Source organism: Trachurus japonicus, chromosome 18 (assembly GCF_045865225.1).
Source record: "Trachurus japonicus isolate A0001 chromosome 18, Traja_1.0".
NCBI lineage: Eukaryota > Metazoa > Chordata > Actinopteri > Carangiformes > Carangidae > Trachurus > Trachurus japonicus.
In genome coordinates this window covers 13902953-13919377 of record NC_140924.1, presented here as the reverse complement: position 1 = coordinate 13919377, position 16425 = coordinate 13902953, and the positions used below count along the sequence as shown (strand labels likewise).

Here is a 16425-nt window from a genome sequence, read left to right as displayed (position 1 = left end):
GCCTTCACTGTCACCAGGAAAAAAAAGTTCAGTTAATGGTAGAACAACATCTTACCAAGTTGTTTTTTTCATTTAATTTGTTGAAATATTGTTAAAAATTCATATATACTTAATTGTAATTCACTTAACTCCACATTAGCATAATAATGCCCCAACAATTTTCAATGAAAATCCCAATCCAGTTTTCATTTTCATTTTCTCCCATTAAAGAAAAAAGTAACTTCCCTCTTTAGAGGTTAGCTTGTGAATGCAACACAAATGTCAACTTTCAGATATGATGCAACTTTTCTAATGACTTTGAAGCCGGGAACAGTGTCTCTACTTGTTGTGTCGTGGCTTGCTGTTTCCTCCAGGCAGCCATTAGTTAATGGGTCTCAGTCCTCCTGGCTCCCATGTTTGTCCCGCTACCCAGTGTAACACTATAAGAATGTGTGTAAGTAATCTAATGGCGTGGAGTCGACGGCCTGGTGAATAATGAACGCTGAGGCCGTGCCTTATGTAACGCAGCAGATCCATTAGCTCCTACAGTGTTTGGTGACCAGATGGCTGATGGACCGAGTTGGTACATGATGGGGACGGCGTGGGGGCCTCGGAGGGGTTTGTGTTCAGTTCCTATAGACTCATTGGGTCACTGTGGTGTTTTAGTGAATTAAATCAGCTTGTAGAAAATGGGAGTGGAAGTTGTTTCCTTGACTTTTTTATAAGATACCAAACCAGTTGCGGTGTTTGTGGGATCTGTTGACGTTCCAGCCCGCGTGTTATCAGTTCATGCGAACACAAACTCGCAATGTGACAACAATACCAGCCCTGTTGTTGCAGCTGGTAATTGAGGAAGTCCAGAAACGAAAAATAAAACTTTTTTATTGAACTGAAACGCAACAAGTGGTAGCCTACCACAGATTTGTACAAGTCGTAGTTTCACAAGATGGATCTTTTGGAGCTCTTGCACAGTGACCGTCAGGTTCCTGGTCATTTCTCCGGCCAAGATCTTTATCCTAGTATCCTAGTTGTTACAATAGCTTTTGTATTAATCTAATTTTAGCCATTGTAAATATAGACTACAGGGCAGTAATGGACAAAGTGAATTTGTGACTCATTGTCCAATAACTATCTTAACTGTTCGTCTTCTATCCAGTTTCTGGTGGCGTTCCTCAAGGCTCTATCCTCGGTCCTCTACTGTTTTCACCTATATTTCCCTTTGGTTACATCAGCAGCCATATGTAGACAATACCTTCTTGTACCTTTCTTTTAAGACTAATGATTGCACCGTGACACCATGTTGTGCAGCTGGATGTAATACTTTTTTATTAAATTCCTTCAAAATTCTCAGAAGATCCCTTGATCATATCAAGTTTGACTGATCTGTTGACAGGGGCTGAGCTGGAGATATTTTATACATTGTACCTGAACTTAGTTGCCTCAAAGTTGCATACACAATCTTATTTGATCTAATCTGGTGTCTAATAGAAGCCCTCCACTTTGATGGGCTGTACATGAATAGCATAAATACTGATATCACTGTATTTCCTTTCTGTGGCGTAACTGCTCTTCACACTTGTGCAGCCTGCATGCGGTTGCTGTGATGGTTGAATCGCTCTTCAGAGTTTCATTTTCAAGAGTTAAACTCCGTCCTTGCATCACTTTGAAAGTTAAGAAGGCACATGTAGACTTCCTCACATTATCTGTTGTACAATTTATTTGAGCCTTCAGTTGCTCTTGTGATGTTTGTGCAAGGCCCTTTCTTGCTTGTATACTGTATTTCCATTGCGTACGCTATATCACACTGTACTTAAAACAGGCGTAACGATATCCCTAAGTCATAGTTCCCTTACCAGACTTTTCCAGTTAAACCATATTACACAGCTTTCTACAGAAAATGGAAGTTACCAAATTGTCATTGTGTTACGTAAGTGTTAAACTCTGGTCCTGTGAAGCTGTGATTGGCTCCTGTCCTGGTGTTAGCAGATGGATCATTTCTGTTCCTGGTGACCATCCAAGGTGTTTCCCAACTCCATATGACATCCTAATTTATGCAGCGCTTCCCCTATTTGCTGCAACACCAGACACCACTCCAGACTTTGTCTTTATGTTAAGGATGTACCAACAAAAGCTTTCATGGATATTGGTCCAGTATCACAATGGTTCCTGCCATTCATATTTTTTGTAGTTTTAGTTCAGCACAGATCTTAAGGGTTAGTTCAACATTTTGGCAAATTGGCCCATTGCCCATCGCCATAATCTCTATAGTCATAGCAGTAGGTTCGTTGCCTTTAATTGTTGGTGCAAGCTGTTTTTAGAACGGCCGAGCAGAGCCGCGAGCGGGATTTCTTGGTTTCCCTCATTAAACTCATCAAATACACAATCCAACAACTCCAAAACGCTCTGGTGGACAAGTTGTGACCTGTACATTCACCACGCTATGAGATAATAACAGAACGTTACGAGACACTGGAGTTGTTGGATTGTGTATTTGATGAGTTTGATGAGGGAAACCAATAAATCCCATTAGCCTCCGTAGCGTAGCTCTGAGCAGCCTGTGGCTCTGCTCTGCCGTTCTAAAAACAGCTTGCACTGACAATTAAAGGTAACGCAACTACTGCTAAAACTAGGGATTATGGCAATGGGCCAATTTGCCAAAATGTTTAACTATCCCTTTAAATGGTTTGTAGACAGTTGATGTTTCAACAGTCCCATGGGGTCAGGGATGCTTCTGGTGTTGCCTACTGATTCAACAGGAGATCTGTTGTTTAGGTGTCGGGGAGCACATGTGGAAAAAGTTGCCTCAAGTGTCTCCAGAGGAAGTTGTTTGAAGTCTGATAATTGTCCTCCAGTGATTTGACCTGAGCTGGTGTGGGAGAAGATTACAGGTTTGAAATGAGTTGAATTAAGTGTCGGTGATGAACCACGTCTGAGAGCATCCAAACATCAATCATTATAGTTGTGTATATTTATTGGTGTGCCTCAACTGCAGAACATCACGTATCAGTCTCTGTTTTCACACTCAGTCATGCAACAGTTTCAACCCCCGACGACACACACGCTAACAAACACACAACACTCTGTGGTGATGAGCCTGTGTCTGTGTGTACTGCTGTGCTCGCTGTAACTGAATCAGTAACAGGAATCAACAGTGCCACATCCTGTCTTACAGCACGACGTGAAGTTGCGTCGCCATTGGCAACGTTGTGAAATAAACCCAAACAGAGTCGGATTGAGTGACGGGCCTGGATGCATTTTAAATTAGGTGTGGCTGTTATGAAACCAACGTCTTTGTTTGTTATATATTTATTATTCTGATGCGTAGCAGTGGAAGAATTTACTGTGTTAAAGTTTGGTTCTAATGTTTGATTAGCCTACTGTGTGAATTATCAATTACAATAAATATAAAATTCCCATTTTGTACAGTCATGACCTTACAATGTAAGATGCCTTGACATAGTATTTGTTATAACTTTCAACTACATGAATAAAACTCAATTGAATTGAAATGATTTCATCCAATATAGATGCATAATATAAGATTTTCATTTTTGCCATGATTGTTGCTCATTGGTTTCACTGTGCATCTCAGAGGCTACTAGCATGTAGCAGACATTTTTAAGGTGGAATGTTTTCTTGCATGTCACTTGATGCATGATTGATTTCCAAATATCAATCAACACCCCTTTCAAACAGATTCACAACCTGCAGATGTTTTTATTCTGTCACTTTGATCAAGAACCTGTTCGACAACTTTCACAAATCCAAGGTTATAGGAGTGTCAAAGACTTTCAACTTAGAGATCAATCACAAGTTTAATGAATCATGTTGGATTAGTCAAATGAACATCGACTCAATCGGACAAACAACTTTTATCAACCTGGGCAACACAACTGTGACAACAATTTCCCAGCCTGGGATCAATAAAGTTAGTTGACCAATCTTAAATCATATGGTAGATGATAGCATTGTACTAATAAGGAAATATGATGACGCAGCAACACTAATGACACGTTATATTGTTATATAAAGTTGAGGAGATTGACATTAATTGGCAGGGGTTGACATTTTCCCGTAAATCTCTCCCTGTGACTCAGTGGTTTCTCCCTCTGCAGAGACAGGTCTTTTCCCATCAGCCCTTTCAGCTCTGTTGTGTGTGAACCGAGCCCGGTTGAAGAGCCGCCGTTCTCCGTGTTGACTCACTGCTCTCGGGGATTTTGTTGTCTTGGCCTCTTTGTTGTCTCTCTCCCGGTCTCTTTGGCTGCTCCTCGCCTCCTTTGTCCTCCTGCTCTCCTGCTGGCATTATCCCACTGTTACTCATTCTCTCCACCCCTCCATCTGCAGCCTCTCCGTGAACCTCGCCTCCCCTCTTCCCTACATGATACGAGCAGTAGAGTGGTTTTTATTTTATTTTGTTAATACACAAACACGCTTGTGTACAATACAGCAGACTCAGCGTCCCGTCTCAGAGTGGTGCGTGAAGACGGGCCGAGGTGATTTATAATTTGACATCAACACCACACAGGTGGTGAGTTGAGGCTCAGCTACAGTCTGTGCACCCAGATAAACCCCCACCGCCTCCACCTTGTCTTGTTTTTACTTTAACTTCCTGGTTTTTTTACTTCGCCGTCCATGGAAAAACACAGAGTCTTGATGTCTTGACGTCCTCGACACCTGATATTCTCTGAGGCCACAAAGTATTTCTTTGGGGTAAGGCCGACGAGATACAAGGAAACAGGGAACAAAAGACCAAATGCCAACTGTGTTAGATTTGCAATTGTGTCTATTTTTTTTAGATTGTGTTGAAGTAAAAGACAGTCAATTGGTTGTTTCAGGATTTAACCCAGTTGTGGACTGTCGGACCTAAAACTACATGTTGTGTCTCATTGTCAGTAATGATTCAATCAGCCTTAGCAGCAATGAACGGGTCATGTTGTTATGTTGTTTGTCATAATTATGGGCACCACATTAGCTAACATGGTTGAAAGTTGTAATTATTCCCTCTTAAATACTGTTTTGTACAATGTTTTGTTCTGTGGTTAGATTGAAGGGTTAAACCTTAAATCATCCTTCAAACTATAACCTTAAAAACAATTGCGGTGTATGTAACATGATGAAGATAGTTTTATAAACAAGAACACAACGGTTGAGAGAGAAATTCTGCTTCAGTTTGCTTGTTGGATCGTCAGTTTTCAGGGAAGTTACAAAAAGTTGGACAGGTTCTTAAAGGGATAGTTCAACATTTTGGCAAATTGGCCCATTGCCATAATCGCTATAGTCATAGCAGTAGGTTCGTTACTTTTAATTGTCAGTGCAAGCTATTTTTAAAACGGTGGAGCAGAGCCGTGAGCTGCTCAGAGCTACGCTATGGAGGCTCATGGGATTTCTTGGTTTCCCACATCAAACTCATCAAATACACAATCCAACAACTCCAAAACGCTCTGGTGGACAAGTTGTGACCTGCATAGTCACCACACTATGAGATAATAACAGAACAGCACCGGACAGAGTTGTTTTAGAGGTAAATTCACGAAAACAACTATAGGGATTATGGCAATGCGCCAATTTGTCAAAATGTTTAACCATCCCTTTAAAAGTAAAGCTCAGTGCACAAATCACTCCGTTAGAAACTAGAAACGCATTTTTAGTTGGTACTGACAATCTTCTACGTCTATGACTGACAATAAAGTTAGTTGATAATTAACTTCCAGGATGAAGTTACACTTGTTCATTGTTGGGTTGCATGTTTCTTTGTGGCCAAAGATGATTTGTGAGGAATTCAACTTTATCTGCTTCTGTTATGTCACATTATGTCAAACTTTTCTTCATATCGTACCTATTATCTAACATTCAGATCTCTGTAGTTTTGATTCGGGATAATAAATATTTAGATCAGACAGTTCATGTAAGATGTCAGATTTAGAAGGAAACATCTGTCCTTTAGATCTCCAGATAGATATTAAATCAACGCTGCAGATGTTCTGCAGCTGGAAATATAATTTTACAACATACATACAGAGCGCCTAGAATTAAGTTATTGTGGCATTTTCAGGTTGTTGCTCGAGTGTGCACTGGGCAGCTGTGTCACTTAGGTAAATATTGGACCTTAAATCAGTTTAATCCCACAGCACACAACAGTGAGCATGAAAATATTTTTAGTTATAAGCCCCTGAAAAATGTCACAGGAGGTTTTTATCAGGACATTTCTCTGGGGTAGAACATGGGAGCTGACCTGTATGAGCCAACGCTCGCTCGGCTGGAAATGAATCGTCTTTGCTTTTGTGCAACAGTCTGATTAACAATGGACTGAATTATATTATAATTATAATCATTGTTCAAACTGGACCAACACTACAGACCAGTCTGAAGTGTGTGTGTATGTGTGTGTGTGTTAAACCACACCCAGTGTCCAACCACACCTGGTTTACACAACAGCAACACAACATTTGACTGCCTGTGACCTGCTCACACGGCCCGACAGGAAGCGGGGAAGTCGGTTTACGACTCAAAACATAATCAGATTAGTGCGTTAACTGACTCTGACAGTTTATTTTTAAGACGGCACGAAAAACATGAGTTCTTTTGAACTTATTGGAAACGTTAAAGTGAGTTCATAAACTATCTGCAGAAAGTTTTTTGTGCGTTCAGTCAGACTTTGAAGCAGCAGATTAAAGATCTGACCTCACATCATCTGAAACACGAGACGGCGGGGTGTTTGTTTCTTTACAGTGAACGCACTGATTAGACCGACAGAGTCTGGGCTTTGTAAAGAGCCCAGTTTAGCAGTACAGTGTTGTACGTTTTTTTTTTTTTTTTTTTTTTTTAGAGGTCAGCGGGTCAGCGGTGATGTAAGTGTCTGAACTGGATCCAGCCTGGCGTGTAATTAAACACAGTATCCTTCTCCAACAGGCCACGATCCTTCTCTTTCTGTTGATCCTTTGAAATCCTCCTCCCACCCTGTGTTTTTTTTTTCTTTCTTTCTTTCTTTCTTTTTTTTTTTAGGATTTGGCTTCACACTCGCACAAAACAAGCTTTTTTTTTTTTTTGAGCTTTCAATCCACATCACATGGTCTTCAATCCTTAAAGGCGTCCTTAAGAGATGGATGATCTGACATGCAGGCTTGCAAAGCTGTAACTCAGGCTGATCCCCTTCGCTGTCTCTTTTGGTTTCACTATCTATTTGACTACACCGTCTTTTGCATACAAACACAAATCGACTGCAGGTCCGTCTTTGTGTGTGTGTGTGTGTGTGTGTGGTTCTGTTCTGGTCCCGTGGGTTCAGACGACCGTCGGAGCCTCAAGTCTTCGCGCTTCCTGGCAGCTCCACAATCAGTGATTTCATTGCAGGTGTTTTCCATTATAGCAACACATAGTAGAAGATCCAGCCAGTGAAAGCTGAACCCTGCCGGGGTCGGAGCGGTCGGTTCTGATGAGTCCGGATAGAAAACTCCAGAAAGAAAGACGGTCGAAGGGTTCGAAGCGGTCGGAGATCTGCAGCTAACGTGCATCATCGACTTGAGACGTTCTGCTGACTCCGTCCAAGCACCGAGCTCCTTTCTCCAGGCTAATGATAGTTGACCCTGTTCTTTAAAACCTGGCAGGAAATCTGCATGGTCACCATGGTAACCCGACAGCAGGGGTCAAGCCAGGTCAGCAGAGATCCTTAACTGGTTAGAATGGATTAATGCCGTCACATGGGACCCAACGACACGGTCCGTCACTACAAGTTATTGACTGGATCAAGTGTGGTGATGGACTAGACCACTACACTGTTTAGTTTATAGTTTATATACAGCTTTGTGTTAGTGATGCTCCAACTGAACTGTGTCAATGTTTATTCATCACACTTTTGTAAAACTGTAAAAAAGAAAAATATAACAAAAAGATATGATCACAGTTTTCAGTATTATGGTATATTGGACCAAGTTTATCTGCAGTGGCTTCTAGGAGCAGATTTAATTCACTACAAGTTAAACAAACAAGTCGTATATTGTTACTTATTTAATTAACAGAAGAAGCAATTTGATCTTCTCCAAACTTTGTTAAAGGGATATTTCAACATTTTGGCAAATTGGCCCATTGCCATAATCCCTATAGTCATAGCAGTAGGTTCGTTACCTTTAATTGTCGGTGCAAGCTATTTTTAGAACAGCGGAGCAGAGTTGCGAGCTGCTCAGAGAAAATTTACCTCTAAAACAACTCTGTCTGGTAAAGTTTTGTTATTATCTCATAGCGTGGTGAATGTGCAGGTCACAACTTGTCCATGAGAGTGTTTTGGAGTTGTTGGATTGTGTATTTGATGAGTTTGATGAGGGAAACCAAGAAATCCCATGAGCCTCCGTAGCGTAGCTCTGAGCAGCTCGCGGCTCTGCTCCGCCGTTCTAAAAATAGCTTGCACCGACAATTAAAGGTAACGAACCTACTGCTAAGACTATAGGGATTATGGCAATGAGCCAATTTGTCAAAATGTTGAACTATCCCTTTAAATTGGACTCCTTTTTTGTTTGTATCTTTAAGATTGTGGCCACTGGTCATTGAGGCTGATGAATGTTTGTTGAATGAGTGTTATCTTGTCTATAAAAGCTGATCAGTGAACAGGTATTTATTTTATTCTTTTTCATTTACATTTAACAGCAATTATAAGTTATCTTGTTGGTGACTCATCTACAGTTGATCATGTGACTTGAGATGATATTCAGTAATATTGACATTTATCCATGCAGTATTTTTCAGTTGGGTTTTCTCTGCTTCGTTCAGTGTGACAGATTTTATGCTCCTCGTGTCTATGACTCATTGGAAGCTCAAGAAAAATCCAAGCTCAATAATGAGTTTTATTGCGCTCACTGTTTTTTTTGGATGTTTTGACAAGTTTGTCTTGAAAAATCACGAGCCAAATGAGTTACATAAGAACTTATTATGGGTTATTTAAATCAGTTAAACTCAAGATCCATCCGTCCCATCTCGCAGCCAAATCCTCCAATCACAGTCAATTTGCCTTCGACAAATCAAAACAGGCTTTGAAGTTATCTTGAGATCAGCATAAAGCTTCAGTCTCGTCCGTTAGTTATCTGTTTGGCTGTAAAATCACAGCTCGTTCATTCGGTCGCTCTGACTTATTCCAGCTGTGAAGCGTCACAGCTGGAGCGTAGAGAGTCTGAGTAGGTCATGTGTGTGTCAGCTCTGTAACCAGAGGGTTTCACTTGTTGCCATCCTCCTCCTCCTCCTCCTCCTCCTCCTCCTCTGAGCTGACAGCCTTGGACCCGGACCATGGAGCCGTCTGTTTAAGGCCAGCGTCCTGCTGTCTGAACCCGGGTCGTGCCAGAGGCTGCTGGACGCTGCCATTCCACAGCACATGCTTTTCCCATGATGCTCCTGTTGAGTCATTCTGGCTCCGGTACAACGGCCTATCAGGAGGACGTAAACTTGGGCAGAAATGCCTCCTGGGAAAAAAGCAAAAGCAAAAGCGAGCCGGGGAAGGCTGCGTGAGACTTTCAGCTGTTCATAGATGTGTGTGTGTGTTGGTGTGTGTGTGTGTTGTGTTTTTGTTCTCTGGAGAACCAAATATGGACGACTGCGTTAAGCTGATGATGAAGGCTAATCTTAAGGAATGCTGAATAGAAAAGTCTACGACCCCCCCCCCCCCAACATCAAACCAATCGTGTTGTTGCCCTGACGTAAACTGAACCTTGTTTATGCTGCAGTTCAAGTTTATGTGAAGTAAAACCAGTGGAAAAATCCATTTAAAACCTCAATTTTGTGGCAAAATCACCACGTTTTAAAGCTTTTTTAAATCAGATTGTCTCCAAGATGGCCGCCGGCTGCTTGGTTTGGTTGAGATAAGAACAGGAAATACTCTGGGGATTCAAAAATTCAATGTCGGGGACTGGGAGTGACTGTAGTCGCTACAAGGTGCACGTCTTGCACAGATAAGACTTTTATTTGTGCAGTAGAAACCGTCACTTCCTGTTCACGTCTTTTGCAACAACGGATACAGAAGCAGTTTCTCAATCTGTGTCCTTTTTGTTCTTGTGAAACGTCATCAGTCTCAGCCCGATCGAGTTCAAATATCAGGAAGTGTTTCTGCAGACTGGTGTGAATGGACTTAAACCAGAATGCATTTCACACCACATGGCAAAAACAGCAGGGATTATGAGCTGAAACTAGTTTCACTCTGTCAGTCTGTCTGTTATTATGTCACTTCAATAAGGTCTGATGGTTTTTTCAGGAAGGAAAGTGACTGTTTAGACTCCACATATGACGATTTACATGTTTTCAGAGAACTGAATGGAAATATATTTGTTGCAGCTTATTAATCAGAGATGTTGAAGCTCTGTCCTTTAAGCTTGTATACAAAAACACCAACACATCTCAATGTAAATCAGTATGTATTTCGGATTTCGGATATGCTTGTATGTTTCAAACATTTTGTGTTGTGTCTTGTCCGCGGATATGCTTGTATGTTTCAAGCATTTTTTTGTGTTATGTCTTGTCCTCAAATGTTTTCTGTTTTGTCTCGGCTACTGTATATTGCAAATGAGGTTGCTCCTCAATATATATCCGAGTTTAAATAAAGGTTATAATAATATTCAAAAAGGCTGTGTGCTTTATATTAGATTTACTTAGATTTAATAAGACATTACCGTCAATTGTGTTTGAGATGAATTAATCACAGTACAGTTATCTGAACTCATGAAGCTCTAATACCTAAGTACAGGATTCGGCTTTGGTGAAGTTTGTATTCAGGCCGAGCGAGAGACTCCCTCAGAGCACACACACACACACACACACACACACACACACACACACACACACACACACACACACACACACACACACACACACACACACACACACACACACACACACACAATTATGACATAATGAATTCCTTCGGTCTTCAGCCTCAAACCGTACATCCTCTAACAACAGCTCCCTACACCCCCACAGTGATACAGGACCCCATGGGTGTAGTTTGCAGTATGGTTCGAGTCCTCAGTGGGGTCTGAAAACAAGCACATACACACACGTACACACATACACACACAGGCACACACACACACACGTATCCACAGTACTATCCCACCCCCACCCATTGTTCAGACAGCTCCCCTCCAGCTATGGGACAGTGAAGATGGAGGAATCAGGCTTTAGTGCTCCGGTACAGTGTGTGTAGACAGACACACTCGCAATTTATTACACACAGAAAACACACACACACACACACTTTCACATTGAACCGTGCACCATGCTGTGCACTGTTTATTAAGGCCATGTAAAGTGGTCTGTGATAATGAAACACTCTTGTTCCTCTGCTCACTCAGATGAATGTAGCACACAGCTCAGCATTACAGTGTGTTGATGTGTTTGCTCCATTAAACACAGTCAGACCTGGTTTCTCTTCATCTACTTAATACTGTTTTTCTTTAGTTTATTTTTCATTTATTTTTATATTTATCTGTTTATTTTTTATTCTTCTATAGGTTAATTAGTATTTAAATGTCTTTCGGCCCCTTTTTCCATCTAAGAAACAGACCCTAACTCGACCATTAGTGGATGATCTTCTAGTTTCCTTTCACATCTCTGCTCTCCTAAATGTTTCACTTGAAGTCCTCCAAAATAATCGTCTTTATAGAAGCTCTAACAAAGAGAGGAACTGCCTCCCACTCCTCCCCCTCCTCCCTGCTGCTTCCAACAGCAATCAATAAACAGCCATTGGGCTGTCTGCCATTGACAGACTGTGTCTCATCCTGCTGCCAGACCGAAGCTCGGTGCTAACGATGCTGTTTGGACTCTCTGCAGCTCCTATTGATGCCTCATTGTGTCTGCTGCACGCTCACACGTCTTTCACCCTGCACGCATCCACCCGTACAGGTCGGATATGAAGATATCTGTGCAGAGATCAGCCGGTACCGATGACAAGGTCAATACTGAGCGTGGTCTGTGATAACCCACCGTGAAGGAAGCAGGAGCTAATATACAGGATTCTCCCTGTTACTGTTCTGTGATAGTAATCTGCTGGGTTTGGGATTTTGGTCTTTTAAGTTAGTAAGGTTTTTAACTGTTTTACTTTTCTTTTTTGGCAAAACAATCACTTCATTGAGAAAATAATCCTGACACAGCAAAGACCAAACCTTAAAGGGATAGTTCACCCTAGAATGATATTTCGCTCATTATCTACTCACCCTCATGTGGACTAAGGGCTGGAAGAAGTTTCAGAGTCCTCCGTCCCTTCTCTGAGTTACAGGGGGTCTTGGTGTAGCAGTGCATGTCCATATAACGGTTGTAAAGGGACACCAGAGCTCTTCGTAAAAAAACACACACAAAAAAACATCCAAATACCTCCATGCTGCTCGTATGTAATGTCCGTCTTGTGCTGAAGCCCCAAATTGCGTAATTGTCCCGAAAAAAATTAAATAAGTCTATATTTTAAGCTTGTTTGTAGCGGAAGCTTCTCAAAGCTCCTCTTCCTGGTCCGTCCAAATCTCGCGTGATTTGCGCCGGCGTCAGTGCGGTTACTGCGAATCACGCGAGATTTGGACGGACCAGGAAGAGGAGCTTTGAGAAGCTTCCGCTACAAACAAGCTTAAAATATAGACTTATTTAATTTTTTTCGGGACAATTACGCAATTTGGGGCTTCAGCACAAGACGGACATTACATACGAGCAGCATGGAGGTATTTGGATGTTTTTTTTGTGTGTGTTTTTTTACGAAGAGCTCTGGTGTCCCTTTACAACCGTTATATGGACATGCACTGCTACGCTGAGACCCCCTGTAACTCAGAGAAGGGATGGAGGACTCTGAACCTTCTTCCAGCCCTTAGTCCACATGAGGGTGAGTAGATAATGAGCGAAATATCATTCTAGGGTGAACTATCCCTTTAATTTCCCACTGACCTGGATCATTATCTGGAGTTACAACATATTGTACAAATTCAACAACATGAATATGTCTAATCAGATCCAAAACATTTCCTGAGAACTGTAGAAAACTTTAACTCTTTAAATGCAAAAGAAAGTGATTAAATATTCCTGGATCCACTGGGATATAATGGGTTCATCCTTGGAAAATCAGTTCAGTACTCATTGAATAACAACTGAAAACCTAAATCTAACTCTTAACCCTCAACAAACAACAAACAAACCAGTATATAGACACAAGATAATCAATATTATGAATCATTTAACCATTGACTGCATCAAACAACATTAAAAAAGAGGAAGACATGTTAGAAAGAACCAAAGATGTTCAGTGATTAACTAGAAAAAGCAGCAAATACACTCTTGATCAACATATTTTTACTAAAAGATCATCAATAAGTTATCAGTAATTGCAAATGGATGTGCGTTTTCATTGGTGATTGTTCCAGCTCTGTCAGGAAGCACCAAATCAAAGGTTTTCTCCCAGTTATGACTTTAAAAACCTGGCTTTATCGTGATTGATAGAAAGTAAAAGCTGCTGCTGACTGGACTGGTCGGGCTAATTTTACTCTCACGATTAGTATCCTAGCTTCCTTGCCTCCTTGTCTCCTTGGAGTTGGATGGGAATTGGCCTACTTACTGTGGAACTAACTCGGGGAAACAGAGAGCAGGAAGCAGCCAATAGCAGCTATTTTTGGACACGCTCACCCAGTTTGGTCAAAGTGGATGAGAGTCGACCTCGCCAAGTTTCTGTCACAGCAGCGTGGTGGCTTCAGAGCGGGTTGTCAGTTTTTAGACTGGTGGTTTTTTCGAAGAGTAGTTTGGATGGCCGAGGACACGAGAGAACATCAAACTTAAGTACGAGTTTGATTGATGTCATTTGGGTCTATTATCTCAGCTTGAGCTGGAGAGTACACAATTAGAGCCGAGCGGTTGTGTAGCACACAATGGGACTGGGTGTTATCATGGGAATCGTAGGGACTGGTTGTTTTGAAATCCAAGAATCTCCATTGCGATATTACATATTTTGGAAAAACTGTCGCTCGTTCTGATTTTATCACACGGTTATTTGACAGTTGACAGTGACGGGAAACATGAGGCTTGGAGGAACAATGGGTCACAGCTGGGTTCAGAGTGGGAAACTGGATCTGGTTTCTATCTCAGCAAAGATCAAGAAGGTCACAACGCTTTAACAAGTTGTGTGGTGTACCACGGTTTTGCTTTATGTACTTTTGTGTAGATTAATGAATAGGGGGGCCGATGTCCGGTGGGGTCTAACCTTCAGTCCTCTTGTGGTTTTTTTCAGATCTGTCTAAGAACCGCCTCTGCGAGCTGCCTGAAGAGCTCTGTCAGTTCATCTCTCTGGAGACGCTGAGCCTTTACCACAATGGGATGCGTTCGCTGTCCTCCAGCCTGGGAAACCTCCAGGCCCTCACCTACCTCAACCTCAGGTAACTCGACACCAAACGACACCGAACACGGAAACCCAAAGTCGGTCCGCTCATCGTTCAGCAGTGATCAATATCAATATCTAAGTGGTGGTGCTACAAGTTGGATCGTTATTTCCTGCTCAACTCTTGAAGGAAACATTAATTCCTCGATTATGAAAGTTTATTGCATCACACTAAACAATTACTCAACTGTGGGAGTTGCTTCATCACTGTGTAACCATGGCAATCAATGTCCGCACTCCTTAAGGAAGTGGTAGTATTAACTGAAACTGAGACCTTTCCCTGAACCCAACCTGTCTATGCGTAAAAAAAAACAACAACCATAAACCAAACCAAACCATGACCATCCCATAAGCTTAACTATGTGTTTATTACTGTAACCATGGCAATGAAGGTCCGCAATCCTTAAGGAAGTGCAAGTATTAACCCAAACTGCGACCTTTCCCTTTCCCTTAACCTAACAAACAACATCACACCATGACCAAAACCAATTCCGGCCATTTTTGACCCCTAAATCGTTTTCCTGATGGTCACCCAGTGTTGGGGGGAGCAAAAAACACGACTAAAATTGATGCAGGCAAACCGGAGTTACACCATGGCTAGACGGCGCTAGCAATAGCGACAACGCTAACCCATGGGGGCAATTCTTTCAACCACAACAAACACTCAGAAAACAATCAAATATCTATGGTTCATGACTTGAATCCTTACGAGACACCACTGAACTCATAAACTGTACAGTATAAACAGTATAAACTTTGTGTTTTTGCATGTAATCACTCACCTCAGACAGCCGAACTCTGAAACATCCTGGAAAGACATTACTATCCGATCGCAGAGCGCCTGCTCTCCCCGCCACAGAAACAAACACTTTTTCCTTGTTGTGATGATTTCTTTACAAAAATAAATAGTTGCGAGCAGTGAAGTGGTAATGTCCAAAATATGTCTGACCGGTGAGTGATTACATGCAAAAACACAAGGTTTATACTGTTTATACTGTACTATATGAGTTCAGTGGTGTGTCGTAAGGATTCGAGTCATGTACCATAGATATTTGATTGTTTTTTGAGTGTTTGTTGTGGTTGAAAGAATTGCCCCCATGGCTGTCGCTATCCCAAGCAAAAATGGCCAGAATTCCCCTTTAACTGTGTGTTTATTATTGTAACCATGGTAATGAAGGTCTGCAATCCTTAGGGAAGTGCCAGTATTAACTACAACCTGAGACCTTTCCCTTTCCCTTAACCTAACAAACAACATCACACCATGACCAAAACCAAATCAAACTGTGACCATCCCATGAACTTAATTATGTGTAACCATGACGACGAAGGTCTAGTAAAGGTTGGCATTTCAAGAGAAGCTTGTAAGGGATCAGAGTCGACCGAGAGAGAAAGAACAAACCCGGTGTGTGACCATACAGGTTGGATAAAGTTGAAGTTTACAACAAATTAAAGTAAATTGTAATTACCCCCAAGCTGCACTTGAATGCACCACGAAGACAGAATATCAGAAGCTTAGATTAGTTTAACACAGTTTGCAGGTGGAAGCGCTGCGGCTCCACTAGTTTGTTTGTACTGGAAGTAAAAAACCGGGTCGTCCAAACCGTCTAACAACAACAGAACCACACTGTAATTATAGCTACTGTTGCTAGGAGACCAGGAAAAAAACCCTCCAGGTGGCTCACGTTGCCTCGAGTCAAAGATACTGTAAATATTGAATATTACAGAGACTCGTTTTGCAATAACCCTTACATGTGTGTGTGTTTTTATGTGTGTATGTGTGTGTTTTTGTGTGTGTTTCTCCACAGTCGTAATCTTCTGTCCAGTTTACCCCCGTCAGTGTTTCAGCTGCCCCTCCTGCGAGTGCTCATCGTCAGCAACAACAAGCTGTCTTCGCTGCCCGCCTCCATATTCTCCCTCACACACCTCCGACAGCTGGTAGGACACACACATACACACACACATATACACACATATACACACTCATACACACATATACACACACTAATAGTGGATTTCTGTGTTGATTGAGGGGAAAAAGTCAAATCCCACAGGTGTAATTTTGTCCCCTTTGGGCT

At 41.7% G+C, this 16425-nt stretch overlaps 2 protein-coding genes across 2 annotated transcripts in view; one reads left to right on the top strand and one right to left on the bottom strand.

The window, feature by feature from the left end:
* LOC146968871 (uncharacterized) overlaps positions 1 to 16425 on the bottom strand; it is a 216141-nt gene that overhangs the window by 60144 nt on the left and 139572 nt on the right. The window lies entirely within an intron of this gene.
* lrch4 (leucine-rich repeats and calponin homology (CH) domain containing 4) overlaps positions 1 to 16425 on the top strand; it is a 38738-nt gene that overhangs the window by 8588 nt on the left and 13725 nt on the right. Inside the window, exons 2-3 of the mRNA XM_085806299.1 lie at positions 14204 to 14348; positions 16156 to 16285. Of these exons, the coding sequence (XP_085662425.1) occupies positions 14204 to 14348; positions 16156 to 16285 (275 nt within the window). The remainder of the gene's footprint in view (positions 1 to 14203; positions 14349 to 16155; positions 16286 to 16425) is intronic.